General features: G+C 46.1%; 1 protein-coding gene across 3 annotated transcripts; it reads right to left on the bottom strand.

Annotated features, from left to right (window-relative positions):
- Window positions 1-979: 979 nt before the first annotated feature.
- Window positions 980-27,679, bottom strand: LOC131192732 (zinc finger protein 1 homolog). 3 transcript variants are annotated; one of them, XM_058172184.1, is made up of 6 exons: window positions 27,441-27,679; window positions 19,735-20,185; window positions 16,829-16,955; window positions 13,306-13,467; window positions 11,334-11,456; window positions 980-8,941 (listed from the first exon to the last, which is right to left on the bottom strand). In XM_058172184.1, exons 2-6 carry the CDS (start codon window positions 20,014-20,016, stop codon window positions 7,782-7,784), a joined length of 1,854 nt encoding a protein of 617 aa, XP_058028167.1. In that variant the 5' UTR covers window positions 20,017-20,185; window positions 27,441-27,679; the 3' UTR covers window positions 980-7,781. The 3 variants fall into 3 exon arrangements, with proteins under 3 accessions (XP_058028167.1, XP_058028168.1, XP_058028169.1); XM_058172185.1 differs by lacking the exon at window positions 27,441-27,679 and adding an exon at window positions 24,444-25,524; XM_058172186.1 differs by lacking the exon at window positions 27,441-27,679 and adding an exon at window positions 23,794-24,361.
- Between the last annotated feature and the right edge of the window lie 152 nt (window positions 27,680-27,831).

The following is a 27,831-nucleotide window of genomic DNA, read 5'->3' as shown; positions in this document are numbered from 1 at the left end:
TTTGTGACGTTGACGATTCCACGTTTTTTTTTTCTTTACTATTTTATTTACAGGGTGTAATTGCCATTCAAGCCTTAAAGCTACAGTATGAATTCAGGCAAACCTAAACGAAGTTTAAACAGCATGGATTTTAATATGCGACCAAGGCTGTCATCAGAGGCAACCTTAACCTCAGAAAAGCTGATCAGCAACACTGAACGTATCTTTTCTTTTATGTACACTGAGAGCATAAGCACCAAGACAAATTCCTTGTGTGTCCAATCACACTTGGCCAATAAAATTCTATTCTATTCTATTCTAATTAAAATTTCACAACCTCCGTCATGATGGAAGAAGAGATGAGAAGGAGGGGGGAAGAGAAGAGGGAGGGAGGAGAAAAGAACAGAAGGGGAGTGGGGAGGGGAGGAGAGGGGAAGAGAAGGAGGGAGGGAGGGAGGGAGAAGAGAAAAGAAATGAGAAGGAGGGGTTAAGGGAGGGAGGGAAAAAAGAGATGAGAAGAGAAGGTGGGAAGGAGGGACGAAAGGAGGGATGGAGAAAAGATGAGAAGGAGGGGAGGAGGGAAAGGAGGGAGGGAGAAGAGAAAAGAGAAGGAGAAGAGATGAGAAGGAAGAGAGGAGAGAAGGAGGAGGAAAAGAGATGAGAAGGGAAGAGGAGAGAAGAGGAAGGAGGAGAGAAGAGGAGGAGGGAAGAGAGGAGGGAGGGAGAAAAGATGAGAAGGGAAGGAGGGAGGGAGGGAGAAAAGATGAGAAGGGAAGAGGAGAGGAGGAGGGAAGAGAAGAAGGGAGGGAGGGAGAAGGGAAAAGAGATGAGAAGGAGGGAGAAGAGAAAAAGATGAGGAGGGGAGGAGTTAAGGGAGGGACGGAGAAAAGAGATGAGAAGGCGGGAAGAAAGGATGGAGAAAAGATGAGGGAGGAGGGAAAGAAGGAGGGAGAAAAGAGAAGAGAAGGAGGGAGAAGAGAAGGAGGAGGAGGGAGAAAAGATGAGAAGGAGAAGAGAAGGAGGGGAGGAGGGAAGAAGAAGGGAGGGAAAAGAGAAAAGATGAGAAGGAGGGAGGGAGAAGAGAAGGGAGAAGAGATGAAAGGGAAGGAGGGAGAAGAGAAAAAAGATGGGAAGGGAGGAAGAAGGGAAGAGAGGAGAGAAGAGGGAAGAAGGCAAAACCAATTTTGTTGTATACATGATGTACAATGACAATAAAGGCTATTATTATTATTTATCACAAAAGGACAGTATACAAAGCAAATGAGATAACTATGCTGGATTTCATATCACAGATCACTAGTCGAACACTTCCCAAGCGTTTAGGACTGCGTGATGTATTGGCGAATTATGCGAGCAGATCCCAGTAAGGTGGCCTTCTGCAGCTGACCAGTGGTGATCTTGTCAGCGCCAACTGCTTTTAAGTGCTTGCCTAGGTTTTTAGGCGCAGCACCCAGTGAATAGAATAGAATAGAATTTTTTATTGGCCAAGTGTGATTGGACACACAAAGAATTTGTCTTGGTGTATATGCTCTCAGTGTACATAAAAGAAAAGATACCTTCATCAAGGTACAACATTATTATTATTATTCTGAAGGTTTGGGTTCTCATTTACTTGTGCAGAATGGTCCTGCTTCTGTGTCCTTGCTGCCATGTTACATCCAGTCACTGGCTGCAGAAGGCTGAACCAGAGAGACTGTCTACTTTTGATAGTGCATCCTATCACTGGTGCATCTGATGTTCAGGAGGAAGGAAGGGAGTGACTGAAAGGAGAGGAGAAAAGGAGGAGGGGAGGAGATGAGGGAAGAGATGAGAAGGAGGAAAAGAAGAGGGAAGGAGGAGAAAAGAACAGAAGGAGGGAGGGGAGAGGAGAGGAGAGGAGATGAGATGAGAGAAGAAGAGATGAGAAGGAAGGAGGGAGGGAGGATAAAAGTACAGAAGGAGGGAGAGAGGGATGAGGTGAGAAGAGGAGGGAGGAAGAGGGGATGGGAAGAGAGGAGGGAAGAAGAGAGATGAGAAGAGAAGTGAGAGGAATAGAAGAGGGAGGAGAGAAGAGGAAGGAAAAGGAGATGAGAAAAAAGGAGGGAGAGAAGGAAAGGAGAGAAAGGAAGGATTTTTGATGCCCTCAGCCAGATTACCACATGTAACTCCCATTGGTTTTTCCTGCCTTTGGTTGTTCTGTTTCTCTATTTAGATAAGGAAAGACCTCTGAAATGACATCTCCCCCCTCCGCCCCGCCCCACCGGGAGCCAAGTTGTCTAGTAGAACATATAAATGTTAAAACCGTGGACAGCAATGACCATTTCATTACTCTTTATTTGCAAAGCATCTTCCCATTACACTAAAGGTATAAATTTAGTAAATTACACTAAACCATACAATCCTTCTTAAAGCCGCCCATGCATATGAAAGTCAATCAGCTACAAGAACCAGCTACTTTCCAAAAGCACAGATTTGACACAATTCCTACAAAAGGGCAAGATCCAGGAACAAGTTAAGAGGTGGGGGGGGAGATCTCTTAAGTTTGGGTGAGCAGAGACTGTTGCTCAGAAACAATCATGTTTGCATTCACATGTTACGCCGTGTCACTGTTTCAAAGAGTCTTCCATTTGCAAGTCCCATTTTCTTCTAAATCTGAAATTACCTCACAAATTCAAGGGAATCAAAGTGCTGGGTTTTCCCGTGTAACTTAACAAGTTTGTTGTGCCGGAAAGACCTCGGGGTTAAAATAAAAACAAAAGAGAGACTAATGTAATTTTAAATAGCGAAAACCTAAACTAAGCATGGATAACAAACACAATCTAAATTTAAAAATATACAGAACGTACAATAGAATCAGAAACTCAGTAAAACGTCAGTGTTTAAAACTCAGAAGAGGATGGATGAGTGTGATGACCATTTGAAAAAAAAAATCTTGTTTATAGATTTCGATTTCAAGTACCTTTGGTAAATGACCTCAATCCATCCTTCTCTCTGTCCCTTTGCAGGTAAATAAAAAATATTAGCGTTCGTCTGATCACAAGTTCCCAAAACCTGCACCGGTCAGTACCATTCTGTTACAGTTCCCAGAAAAATCTCACAAGTTACCATCCAAGTAGCTTCAAGCCTCAAAACTCTACCGACCCAGCAGCTCATTTCCATCATTAACTAATAAATGTCAGCGTTTATAAGAAGGGGCTTGCCGCAAGCCATTTCTAATTGTTTTAGAAATGTGATTTAAAAAAAAATAAAAAATGAACCTGTCAGTGCATTTTCACCCCAATGATGAAATGCGGCTACGAAATATTTTAAACGGAAGTTACAGCTTTTGTGTGTGCGTTTGTGCTTTGGAATGAATCTTGAGTCCCAGAGGGACAATGAGGACAAATCCCTGCATTTTTCTTAGCAATATTTTCAGAAGAGGTTTGCCATTGCTTCCTTTCTAGGGCTGAGAGAGAGGGACCGGCTCGAGGCCACCCAGCTGGAACTGACGGCCTGCTAGTTTCTAGCCTGATGCCTTTGACCACTTCACCAGACTGGCTCTCCTCACAGGAAGCCTGAATTGAATTAGACGTAACCCCTCAAATCTCTCAACATTCAAATGCTTACGCTAACTCCCACTGAATCTCTTGAGTGACATCCTCGCATGGCCCTTATTAGTGCTCAGGAGACCTATGAGACCCCAATCCTGCACTTATTCTATCATCTTCTTTTAACCACCCCAAAATCCCTTGCGGGGTGGAGTCTAGGCAACTGAACGGAGCTCGCAGAGTGTTTATTGGCCGGATGCCCTTCCTGTCACCAATGAGGAGTTTTGTTCGGCAGATATATTCTCATTGTACCCAGAGAAATATCTGCCTCTACTTAGGATCGAACTCACAGCCTCCAGACTGTGAGGCGAGAGCTCCACCTCTAGGCCACGGCACCACTCACTCGCCACTTATTCTTCTTAATATGCTTAATAGGACAATCTTTTAGGCCCCCGTTATACCCATCAGCCACAGCAACGTATCAAGAGTTCTGGGTGGGAAATCAGTTGCCAAGCGGCTGGATTTTGATCACATGATCACACTGGGATGCTTCAACAGTTGTGTGCATGGTCATCAGCCACTTTCTTCAGTGCCCTTGTAATTTTGAACGGTCACTAAACGAATTGTTGTTCAGTCGAGGACTTTCTGTATTGCAACATTTCAGAATTGCTGATGCTTGGGAAGAAAAGCCAGCCTCAAATCATAACAACGGTCCCAGTCTGTGTAAAAAAAACAACCCTAAGTGATATCTCCTAAAAATTTGAAACTCGTATTTTCTGTTGTTAAAAATAACCACCAGAGCCCCCTGATGCCTTACTTTATAACAGTGTTTCTCAATTGTGACAACTTGAAGAGGTTGAAGAGCACAGCTGGCTGGGGAATTCTGGGAGTTGAAGTCCACACCTCTTCAAGTTGTCACAATTGAGAAACTCTGCTTTATAGTCAGTCTTAGTGTATGTAGCTAGGGACATGGTGGCTCAGGGGCTAGGACGTTGAGCTTGTCGATCGAAAGGTCGGCAGCTCAGCGGTTCGAATCCCTAGTGCTGCCGTGTAACGGGGTGAGCTCCTGTTACTTGTCCCAGCTTCTGCCAACCTAGCAGCTCGAAAGCACGTAAAAAATGCAAGTAGAAAAAATAGGGACCACCTTTGGTGGGAAGGTAACAGCGTTCCGTGCGCCTTTGGCGTTGAGTCATGCCGGCCACATGACCACCGAGACGTCTTTGGACAGCGCTGGCTCTTCGGCTTTGAAACGGAGATGAGCACCGCCCCCTAGAGTCGGCAACGACTAGCACGTATGTGCGAGGGGAACCTTTACCTTTACCTTTAGTGTATGTAGGTGCAGGTAATCCTTGTCTTATGACCAGTGATTTAGAAACCCTATGAAGTTATGACCTGCCTGAAAAAGGAGACTTATCCCCCCCCACACACAATCACACAACTCTGCTTCAGGCGCTTGGCAACATGACCTCATTTGAAGCGTCCTGTGACTGCATTTTGCACCATCGCAAACAATGGGTCCGCTTAACGACCACTGCATTTTTTTTATAACCGCCGTGTTTACTTCAAAACCACTGCAAAAAGCAGTGTTTGTCGCGTGACTGACCCATTTTACGACCACTATGACCAGCTCAGTGGTGGGATTCAGCCAGTTCGCACCACTTCGGGAGAACCGGTTGTTAACTTTCTGAGCAGTTTGGTGAACTGGTTGTTGGGAGAAATCATTAGGGCAGAGAACCGGTTGTTAAATTATTTGAATCCCACCACTGGACCAGCTCCATTACAATTGTAACTTGAGAACTAACTGTATAATTGGAATTGTTTTGCAAATACCCTTTGCTTTTAAAGTCAGGGCCCCAAGTCATGCAACAGGGGAGCCCTTCAAATGGGGGGGGGCTACCCACACTTAAAACACCCCACTTTATGAATTATTCAAATTTTATAAAGGAGAAGATTAAAGGACTAGCAGCAATGATGTTACCTAGTCTGGGCAATGAAACATCTGCAAGAAAACAACCAAGCTCAGAGAGCATCAAGGGTCCCTCATGTTCAAAACTGGTCCAGCCTTCAAATCTCTACACCAGATTCCACGAGATTCTGACATTCTGCTTTGAGCAATCCAAATTTGTCAAATTTGGCAATTGCGTGAGACAGGGATCATTCGGCAATTTAGTCCCTTTAAAGCAACTGCATTCAAGTTGTTGAGTCGCCGACCGGCAAAATCTAGCTTGCAAAACAGGGGTATTTTCACGATTGGTTTGAAATGGCCTGCTAATGCCGTCTTGGACTCCAAAGATGGTGACCTTGTTGTCTACATACAAAACAACAGTCAGTTTGCCCTAGTGGCGAAGGCTCCAGGCAGTGGTGGGATTGAAATAATTTAACAACTGGTTCTCTGCCATAATGACTGGGTGGGTGGGTGTGGCCCTGGTAGGCGTGGCCAGAGGGTGTGACAGGCAGCACTTGGCCTCCTGCACCGCCCTGTGAGCGAAAATGGGGTGCAGAGAGGGGGTGCTGCCCCCCCGCACCCCATTTTGGGCCTAGTAAGCCTCCCTGAATTTATTTGGGAGCCAAAATGGGGTGTCTGGAGACTCCTGGAAGGGGCAGGGCAGGGCAGGGCAGGGCCAGTCAGCAATTTAACTACCGGTTTGCCCGAACCGGCTGAATCCTACCACTGGCTCTAGGCCAGAATTTTTTTTACCTGAAATTAACTTGCAAATTCAAGGGAATCGAAGTGCTTGGGTTGTGGTTCCACCTTAGCCATGAAATCCAGCTGTGTGACCGTGGGCCAGTCCCTCTCTTTCAACCCAACCCACCACCCAAAGCGATTGTTGTTGTTGTTGCTGTAGGGAAAATAGGAGGAGGAAAGAGTATTTAGGTATAAAAAAATGAATAGGGGAGGGATTTTTTAAAAAAACCAATAGATAAATAAAGCAAGCCTTCCCCGTGATGCTTTTCCTCAGATAAGCAAACAGAGGGAGATTTCTGTTTCCATTTTAGACGTTTTCCTGCACTAGAATTGTTCCTGGATCTCACTGGAAATCTCCTTACCAGCATTCGAGAGGATTCATGTCTGACTGTAAAAAAAATAATGCAGCATTATCCCACCTTTTTCTCAGATCCCTACAAGGGTCTGCCTTTCGTTAAACCTGCACAAGGTGGCAATCTTAAATCGGTTTGATTGTTACGATTTTTTCCAGCCATATAGTCAAGGATACTGATTCCCATTAAAATAAACTGGCCCCTAACATGCTTAATTCCTGTGCTGCATTAGTATTGACAATCTGTCTGTTGTTTTGTTTTTTTTTAAAAAAAACCAGCATGCTGAAAATCTAAGACGCTCCTGGCTATTCATGCATCCACACTTATTATCCATGATGGGTTTGTAATTTTGGCAGCATTCCTTTCAGGCTTTTTCAAACTTGGTAACTTTAAGATGCTTGGAATTCGACTTCCAGATTTCCTGGGAAATGCTGGGCTGCCTGGGGAAATTCTTTCAGAGTGGCTGGGGAATTCTGGGAATTGAAGTCCAGTCATCTTAAAAGCCGACATGGCTGGCAAACCCTTCTTTAGAAAAACTCCTTCTTTGAAAACCCGAGCAATTAAAAAAACGTCTTTGCGGGACAGCGATCTCGCATCATGTCCACATGTTTTGTTTTTTTTCCTCTGGACCTCACCTGCCATCTTTTTGCATACTTCAGTTTCTATTCAGCTGACAAAAGAGGCCGTCCTTTTATTTACCAATATCAGAAAGTCCTAGTGCCACATCCCTCTCAAACCTGGGTTTGTTAAGAGGGAGTCGGAGCAAGCGGAAGAGATCCAACGGTTCTCTCCTGATTCAACTAAAAAGGATCCCGTTGGAAAAACGGGGAGGGAAAACACCCTTGTTTCAAAGGCATTGGCTGTCTTTCCTTTCAACGGTTTCAATTCAATTATTCTCTTTGCTTCCGTGTGGACTGAGCCCCGGGGACCAAACCGTGCAAGCTGAACCTGCTACCTGAGGAGCAGAATTTTGTAAACCTCAAGTTCTTGGTATATTTTCCTCCCCTCCTCAAGCTTACTCCCTAAATCGAGTCTTTGTAGAAATCTCTCTCCAATCATTGCCACAAGCCAAACAGCGAGCGAAGGAGTCCAGGGGATTTCATGCTGTCCTGAGGAACTGATATCTCTTCAAAAAAAACCTGGTTTCTTTCAAAAAAATAAAAAAATAAAATCCCTGCTTTGTGATTTCAGATCAATGAACCTGCCCTTGGGAGGAGGGGGAATACAGGTTTCATTTTTCTCTTCCGTTCAGAGCCATCACAGGGCTAAGGTCCTCTCCTCTGTGAATTCTTTCATAACCAGGATGGCTTGGTCCCCCACCGAAGTCTCCTGAATAGTCCACAGGTTCGGCATCCCTGCTTCTCCCGGCTCGGCGGGAGACGAGTAAGTCGAAAGGGGCCAGTGAAACGGCTCGGCGGGGTGTGCGTACTGATAATAGCTTCCCTGGGCTAAGCTTCCAATATCCAAAAAGATATTGGTCCCGACGGAAGCCTTTGCGCCACGCTTGGCTTCCATGGTTTTATGGCGCTTGGCGTCGTGCGTGTTCTGATGCCGGATGAGGTGCGAGCTCTGGTTGAAACTCTTCCCGCACTCGGTGCACCGGTAGGGTTTCTCTCCCGTGTGGATTTTCTGGTGCCGGAGGAGCGTGGCCAGGTCGTTGAAGCTCTTCCCGCATTCGGTGCATCGGTAGGGTTTCTCCCCGGTGTGGATTCTCTGGTGGCGAAGAAGAGTCCGGCGGTCGCTGAAGCTCTTCCCACACTCCGAACACTCGAACGGCCGCTCCCCGGTGTGCACGCGCCAGTGGGCCTCCAGGTTGGACTTGTCGCAGAAGCTCTTGCTGCAGCTGGAGCACTTGTAGGGTTTCTCCCCCGTGTGGCTTCGCCAGTGGGTCTTCAGGCTGTACTTGTTGTAGAAGCTTTTGCTGCAGCTGGAGCAGTGGAAGGTCTTCTCCCGGCTTTCCACATGGGTTTTTTGATGGGTAATCAGGTTGGTGGTCCGATTGAAACTCTTCCCGCATTCGGGACACTTGTAAGGTTTCTCCCCGGTGTGGATTCTCTGATGGCGAAGGAAGCTGGTTTTGTCGCAAAAGCCCTTGGTGCAGACGGTGCATTTATAGGGCTTCTCACCCGTGTGGATGCGCTGGTGAACTTTCAGGCTCGCCTTCCGGGTGAAACTTTTCCCGCACACTTTGCACTGGTTCTTCCTCTTGCCCTTGTAGGTCTTTTGTTGCGCCAGCATGGCACTGTAGTCACTTCCTTGGGAACAGTCTTTATTCGGCCACTCTTCGGGTTGGCCTTCTTTACTCTTTCCTGGCTCTTTTAGGTTCCCAAAGTGACTTACTGCATCTTCTTCGTCCTCTGTATCTTCTGACAGCACCCCATACGGCTCCCAGTCACTTCCGCTTTCACAGGAGTCACCTAGTAGGATAGAGAAAGAGAGAAAGAGAAAAAAGAGAGAAAGAAACAGAGACAGAAAGAAAAAAATAAAGGGAGAAAGAGAGAGAGAAAAAAGAGAGAAAGAAAAAGAGACACAAAGAGAAAGGGAAGAGAAGGAGAAAGAAAAGAGAAAGAGCGAAAGGAACAGAGACAGAAAGAGAATGGGAAAGAGAAAGAGAGAAAAAAGGGAAAGAAACAGAGAGAGAGAGAGAGAAATAAAAAGAGACAGAAAGAGACAGAAGAGACAGAAAAAAGAGAAAGAAAGAGAAAAAGAGAGAGAGAAAGAGAAAGAGAAAGAAAGAGAAAAAGAAAGAAAAGAAAGAAAGAAAGAAAAAGGAAGGAAAGAAGAAAGGAAAGAAGAAAGAAAAAGAAAGAAAGAAAGAAAGAAAGAAAGAAAGAAAGAAAGAAAGAAAGAAAGAAAGAAGATTCTGCATTACAAAAGGGCAAAATTAAAAAGGTATTCCCAGATGTATCGATGTGGCCATTGAGGAGTTACAAATGGAAACCCTTTGAAATAATAAACCAAAACACAGAAGAGGGAAGGTGAGAGTTATGCTTACTCAGAATGTCTCTATTTAAGAAATGCTGTTTGCGAAAAATACTGTCCCTTTTCAAGTAAAACTTGAAGAGGGCCAAATCACAGAATAAGGCAAATCAGGATTAAATGAGGGCAACTCATTTAATACATTTATAAAACACTTCTTTAAAAAGTTAGAGGTAGTCCTTGACTTATGACATCAATAATTCATCAAGTGGTGCAGTTATTAGGTGAGGCATCACGTGACCCCACTCTATTTTTATGACCTTTTCTGCCATAATTGTTAAGTGACTCACCACGGTCATTAAGCAAGACATCACATGACTATGACTTGGGACCTTCCCTGTTGTCTTCTCCATTCATTTTGCCTGTCAGAAATTGCCTGGAAAGCTTGCCAATAGTGATCACATGACTGTGGGGATGCTGCACAGGTCATAGGTAAGAGGACTGGTCGTAAGTCACTTTTTTCAATGCTGTGGTAACCTCAAACCATCACTAAATAAACAGTAAAGCCTTAAAAGGGAGGCTCTGAAATGTTGCAGAACTGTAACCGAATAACCATCTGCGTTCAGTGTCCGTCAGTTTTTTAGACACGTACGCGCAGGGCATAAGATTGTTGTCGGTATTCCGTTGTAATAAGACTACTGTCTTATCTGAATCTACTTGGGTCAACAGTTGGAAAGTATATGCGGACAATTTGATTAAACAATTTCACGACATTTTCCCTGACAAACCTAAAAAACCTCTTGGAGGGGGTAGAGGGGGGTAGAAGGGAAGTGTGGACCACTGACACTCTTCTTTATTAACTCTTTGTTTTCTTTCCTAGGATATAGCTTCTTTTCCAAGGGGGGACGCCTGTCAGGCCTGGAAACCATACTAGACTTTAGGGTTCCAGACGCTGCCACATTTTTCCCCTGAGGGGAAGAAGGGGGGTTGAGGGGTATGGTAACATTCTTCAAGCGGTCAAGGTCGGATGGTCTGCAGGAAGAGTGGCGAGAAGATATTTGAATGAATTGGGAGAACGTGGGACCATGTGACCATCAAAGGGGTTAGGGGGGTGGGACTCTTGGGGTTTGAATAACTGGGAAAAGAATCCGGAAGTTCAGTTTTGGAATTTCACTCATCGTGTGCCAGTTTCCTCATGCTAGTAAAGAACTCTGAAAGACAATGGCTTCTGAGTTTTTTTTATGCAGAAGAGGTTTTTCTGGAACCTTGACAATAGGGACCTTGGAGGTCTTCTAGTCCAACCCTCTGCTCAAGCAGGACATCCTATACTATTTCAGGCAAGTGGTTGTTCAATTTCTTCTTCTTAGAAACTTCCAGGGTTGGCACATCCCAGAGATGGGCTTCAAAAATTTTAGCAAGGGGTTCTCTGCCCAGTTGCTGGGTGGGTGTGGCCATAGTGGGTGTGGCCTAGTCAGCCTCCTGCAACATGGGGGGGGGGCATTTTTGCCCTCCCCAGTCTCCGGAGGCTTTGCTCGAGCCTCCGGGAGGGCGAAAACAGCCTCCCCAGGCTCCGGAGGCCCTCTGGAGGCTGTTTCCGGCCTTCCTGAACTTCCAGTAGGCCCGTTTTTCACCCTCCCCGAGCCTCCATGCGCACCCTGCACTCACCTGCATCCAAAACAGGCCACATGGGGACTCCTGGGAGGGGTGGGGTGCAGTGGGCGGGGCTAGCTAGGAGTGGGGATTTCAGCTAGAGGTTTTCCTGAACCCCTAGGAGCCAACCCCTGGAGCACCCATGACTGGTGCCAAAATGGCCTCTCTGGAGCAAGCATTCTGCTGATGGGGGCCGGGGTTTGAGGTGGGGGCAGTCTCCCCATTCTTCAGGATACTCACTTTCAGTCGTCCCCATCACAGAAGAGATATTTCCTGGTGATTTTCCTGGCAATGCCTGTGGGGGTTCCTTGGACACGGGGTCTCCAGCGGTCTCAGGGTCTGCTCCAGCAACTGTCTCGTCCTCTTTCAGCCCCCGAGAAAGGAAGAGAGAGGGAATGTTGGAAAAAAAAATACCTTATTGCTTTAGCTCAGGGGTAGTCAACCTTTTTATACCTACCGCCCACTTTTGTATCTCTGTTAGTAGTAAAATTTTCTAACCGCCCACCGGTTCCCCAGTAATGGTGATTTATAAAGTGTATCGTTGTTTGCACATGCCTCTCACACATTGTGGATTGGACTGGGGGGGGCCACCGGCTACCAGCTCTGCTTGTCTGTTACAGCTGGGTGGTGTGGGGGGAGATGCGCGAGCTATTCTGGGACGAGGCTCTTTTGTTTGCGGTCGCACTATAGTGCCATTTAGTTTCACTTATGTAACGTGAACTAAACTTATGTGCGGGCAATACAAATAGTATATTTTCAGAAATTTAAATTGTCACAGGGAATTTTATGAAAACCTAATGAAAATGTTTTTAAATAATGCTATGAATTTTTTTTTTAAAAAGTCAATTAAATTTTAAAAAAAGCAAAGTGCTTCAGTATCAGACAAAACCCCTACCGCCCACCATGAAAGCTGGAATGCCCACATTGAAAATTTTTTTTTTCAGAGTTTCTATTTTAACAAGTTTCTTTTGTTTGAAAGGATAAAAAAAACCCATTTGTCCAGGATTAAAGCAAAGAAACAAAACAACACCTGAAGCGCAACCAGAGCACCACAAAAGAATGGTTATGTTATATTGTTATGTTATGTTATGTTTTATGTTATGTTATGTTATGTTATGTTATGTTATGTTATGTTATGTTATGTTATGTTATGTTATGTTATGTTATGTTATGTTATGTTATGTTATGTTATGTTATGTTATGATGTTGTTGTTAGATTAAGTTAGGTTAGGTTGTTAGATATGGTTATGGTTAGGTTATTTTGTTGTTATTATGTTAGGGTTAGCTTAGCTTAACTTAGATCCATGATGGCAAACCTATGGCTTTATGATTTACAGCCCTCTCTGTGGGCATGCGAGCTGTTGCCCAGCTCAGCTCCACCGCGTACGCGTACACACTTCCTGCCAGTCAGCTGATTTTTGGAGCGCGCAGGGGGCGGGGCGCATGCGGGAGGTGCGCCCATGCACGGAGGTGGGGGTGGAGCGCAGGGGGGGCATGCCCCCTCCAGCCCGTTTTTGGACCCAGGAGGCTGCAGGGAGGCTTTCAAGGCCCAAAATGGGGGGTGAAGGGTGTGGCCTGCTTCCCCCATGACCCATTTTTGGGCCCAGGAGGCTGCAGGGAAGCTTGCTAGGCCAAAAACGGGGGATGGGGGGGTCATATGCGCATGCGCGGGGTACATTGGGAGGTTGTGTGCGCATGTGCAGGGTGGCAGGGGGAAGTGTGGGTGAGTCTTAGATGGTTAGAACGCAGTACTGCAAGCTAACTCTGCCCACAGCCAGGAGTTGGATCCTGATCAGGTCAAGGTTGACTCAAACTTCCATCCTTCCAAGTTTGGTAAAATGAGGACCCAGATTGTTGGGCCAAATATGCCAACTCTGCAGACTGCTTAGAGAGGGCTGTAAAAGCACTATGAAGCGGTATATAAGGTTAAGTGCTATTGCTATGTTCTGCAAAATTCTCCATTAGGCAGGGTAATATAAAAAAAACCACAACAGAAATTGAGGAGAAATCTCTGGACTGTAGCAGAAAAGCCTAACATTTCAATTTTTCTACTTTTTCTCCCCTCTCTCCTGAGACTCCCTGCATTTCATTTCAAGAGACAACCTCTAAGTACTAAGACTCTGGGCAGGAGATCAGGACCTGATGCTACTGCATGCCCCAATTCCCACAACCATCAAAGGCACAATATAAATCCTAAACAAAGCTTCCATACCTGCTGATTCCTTTGGCCATGTCTCGGTTGGTTGAGCCTCTTCTTCTTCTTCTTCCTTTCCTCCCCTCTGATTCCACAGGTTGTCTTCCGCTTCTGTCCCTGGACCTTCCCTGGGCACCATTCCAACCAGCCTATTCTTGCCATCATTCCCCCAGGTGTCACCTGTTGGAATCAAGCCGATGGGAAAAGTTAGGGAGAAGCAGGACTTCAAGCCAAGATCTTTTGCCCTATAGAAATGGCTGTCAAGCTCCTGTTAAGCTCAGGAAGCAAGACTCATGTGGATTTCTGCAAATACGTTTTATTCTTAGATCTTTGTTATAACACAAGGGTGGGGAATGATGGCTCGTTTATGACTTGCTGGCTCAGGGATTCTGGGAGTTGAGGTCCACAAGTCATAAAGGGGCCATTGTTCCCCATGCTGGCTCAGGAATTCTGGGAGTTGAGGTCCACAAGTCATAAAGGGGCCATTGTTCCCCATGCTGGCTCAGGAATTCTGGGAGTTGAGGTCCACAAGTCATAAAGGGGCCATTGTTCCCCATGCTGGCTCAGGAATTCTGGGAGTTGAAGTCCACAAGTCATAAAGGAGCCATTCTTCCCCATGCTGGCTCAGGAATTCGAGGAGTTGAAGTCCACAAGTCATAAAGGGGCCATCAAGGTAGCCTGGAGGAGAAACTGGATATTCTGCAGCTCTCCAGAACATTTTGTTCCAAAATGCTGGTTTTTCACATCCCTCAGAAGAAAGGAACCTACTTTACTTGGGTGTCCAGCTACTAAACATTTGGGATCTCCTCTAACCTACCCAGATTCAACCCAGGTTAATTTTAAGAAAAATTATCTGAAGAACAGCTGGATCGATTAGAGGCCTGCAGAACTCCTTGTTCTCCAAAAGGAAGGTTTTTGACACCTTTTTGAGGTAGGAACCTGACTAGCCTTTCCTCGCTGTACCTGAAATGCCAGACCAGTGATGGCAAACCTATGACAAGTATGTCCAAAATAACACGCCACAATGTTTTGTGTGACACGCCAGCGTTCACCAACATCTGACAACTATTCTTGAAAGCACACCTCATTCTCATGCGATTTTTGGAGGCTGTGGAATTTGCGTGAGAATGGGACGTACTCTCCTGTGGCCTCCGGAAGCAGCCTGAGAAGACTATGCTCTCATGCGATGTCCACAGCTTTCCAAAACTGTGTGAGAACAGGGTGTGTTTTCTGCAATTTTTGGAGACCTCAGAGTAAGTTCCAATATCTCAGGGGTTGCCACAAAGAAGAGGGAGTCAAGCTATTCTCCAAAGCACCTGAGGGTAGAACAAGAAGCAATGGGTGGAAACTAATCAAGGAGAGAAGCAACTTAGAACTAAGGAGAAATTTCCTGACAGTTAGAACAATCGATAAATGGAACAACTTGCCTGCAGAAGTCGTGAATGCTCCAACACTGGAAGTTTTTAAGAAAATGTTGGATAGCCATTTGTCTGAAGTGGTGTAGGGTTTCCTGCCTGGGCAGGGGGTTGCACTAGAAGACCTCCAAGGTCCCTTCCAACTCTGTTGTTATGTTAAGTGGAAGAGCATTCTCTGAAGCCATTTCACGAACTCATGTTACCCGGAGCTGGCTTGGATAGGCTGCAGAGGCCTGTCACTTAAATATAACCTCCGTGCCACAAATCTTAGGATCCTTTTTTAAAATAAATAAATAAATCGATATGTACTCTTCCTCTTTTGTTCGGGGTGGAGTGACACACCAGCAGAGTCAAGCTGGGCTTTTTCCAAATTTTTGAACCCCAAAATTGCCATCACAATGCTAACTAAGCACTTAACAGGGGATTTTTGGCTGGCGCAGCAATGGCTCAATGGCGCGATCCATGAATGGAAGGCCTGAATGCCAGAATAAGAGAGTTGAGAAGGATCTTGGAGCTCTTTGTCCAACCCCCTGCTCAGGCAGGAAACTGTTCTGTCTTTGAATTAATGCTCTCCAGAGAACAATTGTTTAGTGTAGTTTAGAATAGAGTTGGAAGGGACCTAGGAGGTCTTCTAGTCCAACCCCCGGCTTAGGCAGGAAACCATTTCAGACAAGTGACTGTCCAGTCTCTTCTTAAAAACTTCCAGTGTTGGAACATTCACAACTTCTGGAGGCAAGTTGTTCCCACTGATTCTTTGTTCTCTCTCTCAGGAAATTTCTCCTTAATTCTAGGTTGCTTCTCTCCTTGATCAGTTTCCATCGATTGTTTCTTGTCCTGCCTTCAGGTGCTTTGGAGAATAGTTTGACTTCCTCTTCTTTGCGGCATCTCCTGAGATATTGGAACACTGCTATCATGTCTCCCCTAGTCCTTCTTTTCATTAAACTAGACATACTGAGTTCCTGCAACCGTTCTTCATATGTTTTAGCCTCCAGTCCCCTAATCATCTTTGTTGATCTTCTCTGCACTCTTTCTAGAGTTTCAACATTTTTTTTATATTGTGGTGACCAAAACTGAATGCAATATTCCAAGTGTGGTCTTCCCAAGGCATTATAAAGGGGTATTAACATTCACGTGATCTTGATTGTATCCCTCTGTTTATGCAGCCTAGAAATGTGTTGGCTTTTTTGGCAGCTGCTGCACATTGCTGGCTCATATTTATGATATGCCATGTTATTTATGCCTTGATATTTATCATATGCCGCCCCGTCGCTCTCTTATTCTTCCGGTTTGGCTTCGCATGGAGAAACCTCATCCTTTATAACGATCAAATAGCTTCCCTCCCACCAGAAGCAGGGGTCTGCAAACTTGGCTCTTTTAAGACTTGTGGACTTCAACTCTGGAAGTTGAAGTCTAGAATAGAATAGAATAGAATAGAATAGAATAGAATAGAATAGAATAGAATAGAATAGAATAGAATAGAATAGAATAGAATAGAATTTTTTATTGGCCAGGCGTGATTGGACACACAAGGAATTTGTCTTGGTGCATATGCTCTCAGTGTACATAAAAGAAAAGATACCTTCATCAAGGTACAACATTTACAACACAAATGATGGTCAATATATCAATATAAATCATAAGGATTACCAGCAACAAGGTTACAGTCATAGAGTCATAAGTGGAAAGAGATTGGTGATGGGAACGATGAGAAGATTAATAGTAGTGTAGATTTAGTAAATAGTTTCACAGTGTTGAGGGAATTATTTGTTTAGCAGAGTGATGGCCTTCGGAAAAAACTGTTCTTGGGTCTAGTTGTTCTGGTGTTGCTCTATATAGTGTCGTTTTGAGGGTAGGAGTTGAAACAGTTTATGTCCAGGATGTGAGGGATCTGTAAATATTTTCACGGCCCTCTTCTTGATTCGTGCAGTATACAGGTCCTCAATGGAAGGCAGGTTGGTAGCAATTATTTTTTCTGCAGTTCTAATTATCCTCTGAAGTCTGTGTCTGTCTCGTTGGGTTGCAGAACCGAACCAGACAGTTATAAAAGTCTTAAAAGAGTCTTTTAACAAGTCTTAAAAGAGCCAAGTTTGCAGACCCCTGCACCAGAGGATCAAACAGACTCTTACCCAAAGAGACCACGGTCCCGTAGTTTTCCACCATGACTTCCCGATAGAGAGCTCTCTGCTCTGGATCCAGCATCCCCCATTCACACTTGCTGAAGCGCACGGCCACTTCCTCAAAAGTCACCGGTCCCTGAGGTGGAGGGGAGAGAACATTTCTTAGAGCCACACGATTCGGAGTGCACATCCCTCCCGTTAGCCTAGGTCAGCTTTCCCCAAACCGCTGTTCCTCCAGATAAGGGGGCATTACTAGCCCTCAAGGTGTAAATTGGGTATGGACGAGGGGAGGACTAGGCCTGCACAGGTCAAACCGCAAGGTTGGAGAAAGTGGTTTAAATGTAGATAGTCCTCGACTTACGACCACGGTCGAGATCGGAATGTCTCTTGAGGTCATAAAACGAGAAGGCATGTGAGAAGGCAGTTCATTTAGTGTTGACAATCCCAGCACTTGCCATTGTTACGTGAAAGCCACTGGTCATTATCTGAGGACTCACCCCAATCCAAGCCATTCCCAGAGTTATCCTGTGGTAAGATGGGCGGCCAATATATTTTGCAAACGAACAAGCCAGCAGACAAATTCCAGGCTTGCTTCCTCCCAGCCTCTACACATCCATCTTACCTACAACTCCCCCACTCCCATATCTATCTTCCCCCCCCCATCTCTGCTTTTTTGAGTGCCCTGCACCCCACGTTGTGGGTGGCAAGCTACACCAAAATTGCACAGCTCTGTGGCTGCTTGCCACGTTGTAGCTCAGGGGCTTCTTTGCACGCTGCAGAGAACAGAATAAGAGTTGGAAGGGACCTTGGAGGTCTTCTAGTCCAACCCCCTGCTTAGGCAGGAAACCACTTCAGACAAATGGTTGTCCAATCTCTTCTTAAAAACTTCCAGTGTTGGGGGCATCCACAACTTCTGGAGGTAAGTTGTTCCACTGATTAATTGTTGTAACTATCAGGAAATTTCTCCTTAATTCTAAGTTGCTTCTCTTCTTGATTAGTTTCCATCCGTTGCTTCTTGTCCTGCCTTCAGGTCTTTGGGGAATAGGTTTGCAAGCGGTCTCTTGAGTTGCAGCGTTGTGTGAAGCCACAGCCAACCCTGGAAGTCGCAGCCAGCCAAGCAAGCCAACGCCCAGCTGCAGCACCCAGGAAGTCCCAAGCAAGCGCTGTGCCAAGGAAACATGAGCCAACCCTAAGTTAACCACTGCTTCTTCGCTGCAAAGCCACTGGGGAATTCTGGGAGTTGAAGTCCACACATTCTAAAAGTGCTGAGATTGAGAAACACTGTCGTGTCCCACTCCTCCGCTGACAGCCGGGTCAGGGAAATCCGAATCAGGCTTGCCTCTGCAGCTCTGCCCAAAGTCCTAGCAAAGTCCTCAGAGCAGGCAGGAGACCAGTAAGTGACTTCAGCAAGATAAGTTCGACTTTGCCTGACTCAGAGACTGCCAGAAAGCAGATCCTTTATATAGGCCATGGGGTGTGGCTCCATGACTCAGCACTCGTTAAGGCCTGCCCCTCCCTTCCTTCTGTTGCCTCCGCCTATCCAGTCTTCTGATGCGAGGGTCACTCCAATCAGCAGCTGTTGGAAGTAAACCCTCCTCAGGCTCACATGCTGTGGAGGAGGGGGAGGGGTCTAGCTGCTCCGTTTGCCTGGGCATGGAGCCAGGGCTGGGACCGGGAGGTGCCCCCTCCTCTGCAGCTTGTCTGGGCATGGAGCCAGGACTGGGGCCGGGAGGCATACATTCCTCCATGTTCGGGAGCAGATAAGCAGGCCCCGGCTGCGGTGAGAGCGGACAAGACACAACAAACACGGTCTAGACTCTAGAGTAGCAAACCCTCGGGAGAAGAGGGGGTCCTTGGTCCTCTCTGAGCCTGATTGTTCTCTGGAAGACGTTTCATAATCCAAACTAGCACTGATGATGTTACCTAGTTGGGTAATGAAATGTCTCCAAGAAAACCACCAAGCTCAGAGGCACCAAGGACCTCTCGCGTCAACATGCAATGAACAGTTGCAGGAACTGGGCACGGCTAGTCTAGTGAAGAGAAGGACCAGGGGAGACATGATATCAGTCTTCCAATATTTCAGCGGCTGCTACAGAGAGGAGGGGGGGGTCAAGCTATTTTCCAAAGCACCTGAAGGCCAGAGAAGGAATAATGGATGGAAACTGATCAAGGAGAGATTCAACCTAGAAATAAGGAGAAATTTTCTGACAGGGAGAGCAATCAAACCAATGGAACAGAAGTTGGGGGAGCTTCATCACTGGAGGCTTTCAAGAAGAGACTGGACTGCCATCTGTCAGGAATGGTGTAGGAACTCCTGCTTGGGCAGGGGGTCGGACTAGATGACCTACAAGGTCCCTTCCGACTCTGCTAATCTGTAAATCCAACCCTGAGCTATAAATATTCTCCTTTATTGGTACTTCAAGTGCCTATTAATAAAATGTGTTAGAAATATTGCCATCAGATTAGTCCCGATTTTTCGTTGGATCTGCAGGCATCAGATCTGAGATCCATACATTCAAGGAGCCCATCTGATCTCAACTGTTTTAGAAATGCCAATTTAAAGCCAGGGGATCCGGCCACACTGAAGAACCTTCTCGGTAAATTACCACTTCCATACCACCTTCCTCCTGAACAAGGGTGCTATTCAGCAGGTTCTGGCGAACCGGTAGCGGAAATTTTGAGAACTGGCAAATACCCACCTCTGGCTGGCCCCAGGAGTGGGGTGGAAATGGAGATTTTGCAATATCCTTCCCCTAGGAGTGGAAAGGGAATGGGGATTTTGCAGTATCCTTCCCCTGCCACGCCCACCAAGCCACACCCACCGAACCGGTAGTTTAAAAAAAAAATTTAAATTCCGCCACTGCTTCTAAAACAACAAATCCCTCCTTGAAAATGCCAGGCGGTCCCAGGCTCACCTGATCTTCTGCTTCCCCCAGTAAGAGATCTTCTAGCAGCTTCTGCCTTTGCCATTCCTGGTTTTGCATCTGACCCGGGGATGCGTCCAAGTGGACGGCATTCCTCTCATCCAAGATGGCTGCTCCCGTTCTTTCCCTGCTATTCCCAGGCTGGAAGGCTAGAGAGACCCCGGGAGTCGTTTGGGGGCCCACCACATCCAGTTCACACATTTTCTCTTCCTGCTTCAGCCTGTCCCTCAACTCTGGGCTCGCAGGCAAAGGGTCTCCTTGCTTGGTCCTCATCTTCAGGGACCAACACAGCTGTAATCTGAAGAGGCGAGAAAGCCCAGAGGCTCAAGTTCTTGATGCTAGAAAGTCAACGGATTGTTGCTTGGTAACACCGGCTGAAGGACACGGTCACCCAAGAGGCGAGACTGGCTGATTTCTAGCTAGCGAGAAGTTCGTTTCTTACCTGAAAGAAAAAATACCATAATAGCTTTGACACAGAAAAGTGAATCTTGGGATAGGTAATCCTTGACTTAGAAATTCAGTTAACGATGATTCAAAGTTACAATGGCACTGATAGAAGGGACTTATGACCGTTTTTAACATTTTTTTTTAAATTTGCATTTATATCCCGCCCTTCTCCGAAGACTCAGGGCGGCTTACACTATGTCAAGCAATAGTCTTCATCCATTTGTATATTATATACAAAGTCAACTTATTGCCCCCAACAATCTGGGTCCTCATTTTACCTACCTTATAAAGGATGGAAGGCTGAGTCAACCTTGGGCCTGGTGGGACTTGAACTTGCAGTAATTGCAAGCAGCTGCTGTTAATAACAGACTGTCTTACCAGTCTGAGCCACAGAGGCCCATGGATGACCGTTGCAGCATCCCCATCGTCACGTGATCAAAATTCAGAAATTTGGCAACTGACTCATATTTATGACCGTGGCAGTGTCCCGGGGTTATGTGATCAACTTTTACGACTTTCTGACAAGCAAAGTCAATGGGGAAGCCTGATTCACTTAAAAACCGTGTTCCTGACCAGCTCAGCCTTCCATTTCCATTTGTCTTGTCTTGTCTTATCTTATCATCTTACTTACCTTACCCAATCCCATCCCACCCCATCTCATCTGCCCTGGTGGTGTAGTGGTTAGAACGCAGTACTGCATGCTAACTCTGCCCACAGCCAGGAGTTCGGTCCTGACTGGCTCAAGGTTGACTCAGCCTTCCATCCTTCCGAGGTCAGTAAAATGAAGACCCAGATTGTTGGGGGGGGCAATAGGCTGAATTCTGTAAAACTGTTTAGAGAGGGCTATAAAAGCACTGTGAAGCGGGATATTTTTTTAATTTTTTTTATTTGCATTTATATCCCGCCCTTCTCCGAAGACTCAGGGCGGCTTACACTATGTTAAGCAATAGTCTTCATCCATTTGTATATTATATACAAAGTCAATTTATTGCCCCAACAATCTGGGTCCTCATTTTACCTACCTTATAAAGGATGGAAGGCTGAGTCAACCTTCGGCCTGGTGGGACTTGAACCTGTAGTAATTGCAAGCAGCTGTGTTAATAACAGACTGTCTTAACAGTCTGAGCCACCAGAGGCCTTTTATAAGTCTACCTGCTATTGTTACTAGTTTAACAATTGCAGGGATTGACTTAACAACCGTGGCATGAAAGATCGTAAAATGGGGCAAATTTACTTAACAACTATCTTGCTTAGCAACAAAAATCCAGGGCTCATTTGCCAAGGTGTGAGAAACACTGCTTTAAGCACTGACCTGGTCACCTTATTTGTAACCTATATCTATCATCAAGTGTTGTACCTTATGATTCTTGATGAACGTATCTTTTCTTTTATGTACATTGAGAGCTTACGCACCAAGACAAATTCCTTGCGTGTCCAATCACACATGGCCAATAAAGAATTCTATTCTATTCTATTCTATTCTATTCTATTCTATTCTATTCTATTCTATTCTATTCTATTCTATGTCAGGGGTCCCCTGTTGTGGTCCGCTAGCAACCTGTGGAGCTGGCAACCGAGTCGGACAGCGATGAGGCCGAGGTGAGGCCAGGATAATTGGAGAGTGAGGTACGGACTCCAGAGCTTCCAGAGACTGACAGTAGTGAGGCAGAGCAACAGGAGGAGCCTGTTCCTAATGCACGCATGAGAAGAGCTGCCAGAAGGCAAGAGCAGCTCAAGCAAAAAGGACAACTCAGGAGTAAGGCCAAAAGATGACTGTTTGTTTCATGGACTGAGTTTCCTACTACCTACTTGGGCATGGGTCACAATGGTCTGTGGACCGGCATTAGGCCGCAGCATGCCAGAAACTGGGCCACACAAAGCCCCATCTGCGGGATGCGGGCAGCATGCAAAACCACACCCCATCCGGTCCACAGAAAAACCTTTCTCCATGGAACTGGTCCCTGGTGCCCAAAAGGTTTAATCCTAGTCACTTAAGCCACAGTCTTAAGTGACTAGGAATTAAAATGCAGACGAGTGAGCGAATGAATAGCTCAGAGGTGGTTTACACCGATTTGGGAGAACCGGTAGTGGCGACCTCCACCCACCCGCCCCGATGCTATGCCGTCCTATTTAGCCACATTTTCAAGGCGTGTGCATGCGCTGAAGCCGCAAGTGCGAGCAAAGCGCATGCGAAGAAGGCTGTATGCATGCACTCTCGTGCTCACATTTTCAGTGCTGGGCGAACCGGTAGGTAAATTATGTGAATCCCACGTCTGAAATAGATGCTCTCCCTATCCCTTCTTCTAGTCCCGTGATGGCGAACCTTTGAAGTGCCCGCGTGCTGGCCTGTGTGCTGGAAGTGGCACGCAAAATTATACCGCGTGGTATGCGTGGTCCCGCTGGCCTTCGCGCACGCAGGAGCACCTGGAAGAGCAGCGGTCCATCACACATGCACGAGCCAGAACCCGAACACCCGATACCAGCATGGAAATGCACCCGACAAACAGCTGGCCATCGCGCATGCACGCAACGTCAACCCAGAAAGCTGGGTGCCGGCCTGCGCGCGCATATGTGATGGAACGCCGCTCTTCCAGATTCCGCCGCTCCCGCGCACACAAAATGGCCAGCTGACTAGTGCGCATGTGATCACAGGAATTGTCGTGTCCCACTCCTCCGCTGACGGCTGGGTCAGGGAAATCCGAATCAGGCTTGCCTCTGCAGCTCTGCCCAAAGTCCTAGCAAAGTCCTCAGAGCAGGCAGGAGACCAGTAAGTGACTTCAGCAAGATAAGTTTGACTTTTGCCTGACTCAGAGACTGCCAGAAAGTAGATCCTTTATATAGGCCATGGGGTGTGGCTCCATGACTCAGCACTCATTAAGGCCTGCCCCTCCCTTCCTTCTGTTGCCTCCGCCTCTCCAATCTTCTGATGCGAGGATCACTCCAATCAGCTGTTGTTGGGAGTAAACCCTCCTCAGGCTCACCTGCTGTGGAGGAGGGGGAGGGGTCTAGCTGCTCTGTTTGCCTGGGCATGGAGTCAGGGCTGGGGCAGGGAGATGCTCCTTCTTCTGCAGTTTGTGTGGGCATGGAGCCAGGACTTGGGCCGGGAGGCATACATTCCTCAGTGTTCGGGAGCAGGTAGGAAGGCCCCGGCTGCTCTGAGGGCGGGCAAGACACAACAGGAATGCAGAATAGGAGCCAGCGAGGCCGCGCATTCTTCTCGGGATGGTTTCGCGTGCCGCTTCCAGCATGCGTGCCATAGGTTCGCCGAGACTGTTCTACTCCATCAGAATAAAAACACCAATAGGAGATCCATTGTTCAGGATCTCCACCAATCCCTTGCAGGCTCACAAATTCTGCCACTGAGGGATACTGTACAGCAGGGGTCTCCAACCTTGGCAACTTTAAGACTTGTGGACTTCAACTCCCAGAGTTGCTCAGCTCAGCTTTGCTGGCTAAGGAACTCTGGGAGTTGAAGTCCACAAGTCTTAAAGTTGCCAAGGTTGGAGACCCCTGCTGTACTTGACTTACAACCGTTCATTTAGTAACCGTTCAAAGTTACAACGCCCCTAAAAAAGGTGACCGACGACCGTTTTTCCTACTTACGACCAGTCAACATTCGGATGCTTGGCAATTGGTTTTATATTTATGACGGTTGCGGTGGTCCCGGAATCACGCGATCATCCCCTTTTGCGATGTTCTGCCAAGCAAATCGAATGGGGACACCGGATTCCCTTGAAACGACCATGGGACTCACTGAACCACAGCAGAGACTCACTGGACAAACTCTGGCAAGAAAGATCCTAAAACGGGGCCAGAAACTCACTTCACCGCCATCTCGCTTGGCAATCTCAATTTTGGGCTCAGTTGTGGTTGTATGTTGAGGAGTACCTGTATAACTTGAAAAGGCTCCTTAACAGACTGCACTGAATAATAAATCAATTGCAATCAGTGAAGAAAACACACACGTTTTGCAAAAAAATGCAACATTTAAAAATGCAAGGAAAAAAAAAACTTAAGAGGAGTTCTTTTTGCAAGGACATCCCTCGTCTTGCATTTGTGTGTGTGTGTGTGTGTGAGGCTCTTTGTGCCATCAGAGGCTGCCTTATTGCAGCCCCATCCTTATTCCTCAAAGTAGCTGGGCCATCCATCCATTTAAGCCTTAATCCTGTCTTGTTCCCTCGGATTTCATCATAGACATTCTATTCTACATTCTTGAGTCTCTCTTCGCCCCTCTTTAAACTTAAGAAACTCACCGGGTCCTGCCCAGCCATTGACCCCCCAGAACGGAAAAAAATTTCCTATGGTAGAAAAGATGGGGGGAGAAATAGTGTTAAAAGCAGGAAGTGACCTAAACCTATTTTACAACTCTTCTTCCTAGAAGACACTCTAGGAATAGACATCTCGGTCAATTTAACCCTTACGAGAGAATTTTCACGGTAAAGCCGCATTCCAGGAAAGACCACAGATCAGACCTTCCAGAAACAGATGCTCTCCAATGAAGTTGGGTTGCCAGCCCCATCATCCCCAGCCTACCCGCGATGGGAGCTGTACTCCAGCCCATCTGGAGGGTGGCCAAGTTGGTAGAAACAGACAGCTTCGGCTCTCAAGCAGGACAGCCGAGTTAAAACTTTGTGCAGAAATGCGATTTATGATAAATGACTTCAAATTACACCTGAGACTAGCCTCTGCGTTTTGCTCTAAAATCCTGGAATTCAGGAGAAACTTCCTAACAGTGAGGACAATTAACCAGTGGAACAGCTGGCCTTCAGAAGTTGCGAGTGCTCCATCACTGGAGGTTTTTAAAAAGAGATTGGATAGCCACTTGTCTGAAATGGTAGGGCCGCCTGCTTGAGCAGGGGGTAGACGACCTCGAAGGTCCCTCTCAGCTCTATTCCGTTCTGATTCTAAAATTTGGACGCTTGGCAACAAGTGTGTATTTATGATGGTTGCAGTGTCCTGGGGTCACGTGATTGCCATTTTTATTTTATTTATTTATGTTGTCACACAGTATGTATATATTTATTTATTTAGATTTTTATACCGCCCTTCTCCCAAGGGACTCAGGGCGGTTTACAGCCAGATAAAAACGAGCGACAATATAAATACAAGATAAAATACTGTTTAAAAAACTTATTCAATATGAGCGTAAGCATGAAATAACTATACAGTAGATGTATATATATGAGTATGTAATAACTAAATTAATTGAGTATAAAGAAAGGAAACAATAGGATAGGACCTTCCTATTTGCGACCTTCCCGGTTAGCTTCTGACAAACTAAGTCAGGGAAGTTGGAATCACATAACAACCAGGGCAAAAATGGTAAAATCTGGAACAACTGCATGACTTAGTGAAAAAAATTCCAATCCCAATTGTGATTGTAAGTCAAGGACTAGCTGTACAGTATCTTCAAGATCGGTGCCAAGATTTAGATACTTTTCACCTTCTTTTTCTCATGATCTGCTCGCATCAAAGCTGCTTTTTTGTGTAACTTACATACACCTACGTCCTTAAAGAGTTGTTTCTGTTTGAATCACAACACAAAACCTGCATAATTTCCCCATAATCAACCCAGCTGGTTGGTAAGTTGATCTTTTGACCTGAAAACGCATATACTGAATATGCGTATACACACAAGCAAAGGAAAATAAAAAAAATGGGGGGAAGCTAAGTTTTCATGTGGCTTTTCTACAATTATAAAAACAATGAACCACTGGGAAAATATATGATCATTTTTATACGCTCAATTTGTTATTTTTAAATTCCTGTTGACCTATTTTTCTTAACAGCTAGTAATTTATTTCCAAAATAAAAATGTGACTGCAAAAAAAACCCTCACATACTATATCTAAATATTGTCTGGATAAATCCTTCTGAGAGGAATCTTGACTTTTTTCAAAGAACATCTAACATCCAAAATTAAGTCTCTTAAAGTTTACTGATATTTTAACGTTGACCAAAAACCTAACCTTTTGGGAGGGCAAATCCATCACAGTTTCTCAGTCTTATTATAAACTGCTCAGATAATCTTTTCTTATTAGGCAATAAAACAATAAGAATATAAAAAGGTAGACCCCACAGTACTGTAGAGAATTATGTCTGTTAAAATCACCAAAAAAGATATTCATAAATAGGTAGCTTTTGGCATTCTCCAAAAATTTAAATGAAATGTTAAAAAAACAGGCAAAGAGGCAAACAAGTAGCAGCTTAACCTTATTGCCTCATCTGATTGCAATATCTAACCTACATGGATTCTCTGTCATCCCCTTCTTCTTTTGCCCTCAATCTTTCCCAGCATTAGGCTCTTCTCCAGTGAGTCCTTCCTTCTCATTAGGTGGCCAAAGTATTTCAGATTCATCTTCAGGATCTGGCCTTTTAAAGAGCAGTCAGGGTTGATCTCCTCTAGGACTGACTGGTTTGTTCACCTTGCAGTCCAAGGGACTCGCAGGAGTCTTCTCCAGCACCAGAGTTCAAAGGCCTCAATTCTTTGGCGCTCAGCCTTTCTTATGGTCCAACTTTCACAACCATACATTGCAACTGGGAAAACCATAGCCTTGACTATATGCACTTTTGTTGGCAGGGTGATGTCTCTGCTTTTTAGTACGCTGTCTAGATTTGCCATAACTTTCCTCCCCAGGAGCAACCGTCTTTTAATTTCTTGGCTGCAGTCCCCATCTGCGGTGATCTTGGAGCCCAGGAAAATAAAATTTGTCACTACCTCCACTTCTTCCCCATCTAACAAGTATCATTGCTTTCATTAAATAAAAGGAATCCCTATTGTCTGAAGACTTCCAGGATTCCATCTAATCCTGTTGGCCAATACTTTACATGTGTGGTTCCACCCAAATTACCCTCAAGTTAAATAAACCTAAAAAGGAAAATGTGCATTTTTATTTTGAAAATGGAACAGACTGACCTGATCACAAGCACACATTTCCCTCCCACCCACCCCCCGTCCGAATGAACGGGGGCTGCCAAAGGAGCCGGTGCAAAGGCCAGGCGCCAGGCTCTGCGTCCTTGTGGCATCCAGAGAAGTGAAGGGTGAAAGGGGGGGAACCCCGCAAGTGGGGGGGAGGATCCTTTCCTTGCAAATCTCCCCAAGTTCGCCTCCCCGGTTTTGGAGATCCCCGCATGTGATCTTGTGGGGGGTGGGGTGGAAATCCCACCATTAGAGGCACTGGCCCATTGGCAATATCTGGGCTCCTTCCACCAGCCAGCTAAGGCTTCTTCACCCCTGCTTTTTTTTTTACCTCTTTTCTCCTTTGCAGCCACGGATCACCTCCTCCGCTTTCCCTCCGAGGCGGGGGATTGTCGGAGGGGCTCCTCCTGCCGCCCGGAACGAAGCGGGAGCGACAGAAGGCGGTGAGAAAGGCAGGCGAGCCTGCGTTCCCTTCTCCAAGCCCGGCGCTCGAGGGGTTAAGGAGATGGAGGTGCCACTCCTAGAAAAGCAGGAAGTGCCAGCCCGGGGGAGGGGGAAGGAATGCCAATAGTTCAGGGCAACTTCCGGCTCTTTTTTTTTTTTTTGGTGCCAAGCGGAGGAGTAGAGCAGGGGTCTCCAGACTTGGCAACGTTCAGACTCGTGGACTCCAATTCCCAGAATTCCTCAGCCAGCCAGCTGATTCTCAGCTCAGCCAGCAATTC

The sequence above is a fragment of the Ahaetulla prasina genome, chromosome 2 (genome assembly GCF_028640845.1).
Source record: "Ahaetulla prasina isolate Xishuangbanna chromosome 2, ASM2864084v1, whole genome shotgun sequence".
NCBI classification, from domain to species: domain Eukaryota; kingdom Metazoa; phylum Chordata; class Lepidosauria; order Squamata; family Colubridae; genus Ahaetulla; species Ahaetulla prasina.
The sequence above is the reverse complement of the archived record's forward strand: the minus strand, read 5'-3'. Positions and strand labels throughout refer to the sequence as shown.

Excerpts from the sequence above, each read along its gene's own strand:
- LOC131192732 (XM_058172184.1), bottom strand. The coding sequence starts at position 20,016 with ATGAGGACCAAGCAAGGAGACCCTTTGCCTGCGAGCCCAGAGTTGAGG. Across the intron at positions 16,956-19,734 it reads TGGGGGAAGCAGAAGATCAG|GGACCGGTGACTTTTGAGGA; the intron begins GTGAGCCTGGGA and ends CCTCCACCTCAG. Across the intron at positions 13,468-16,828 it reads CGGGACCGTGGTCTCTTTGG|GTGACACCTGGGGGAATGAT; the intron begins GTAAGAGTCTGT and ends TGATTCCAACAG.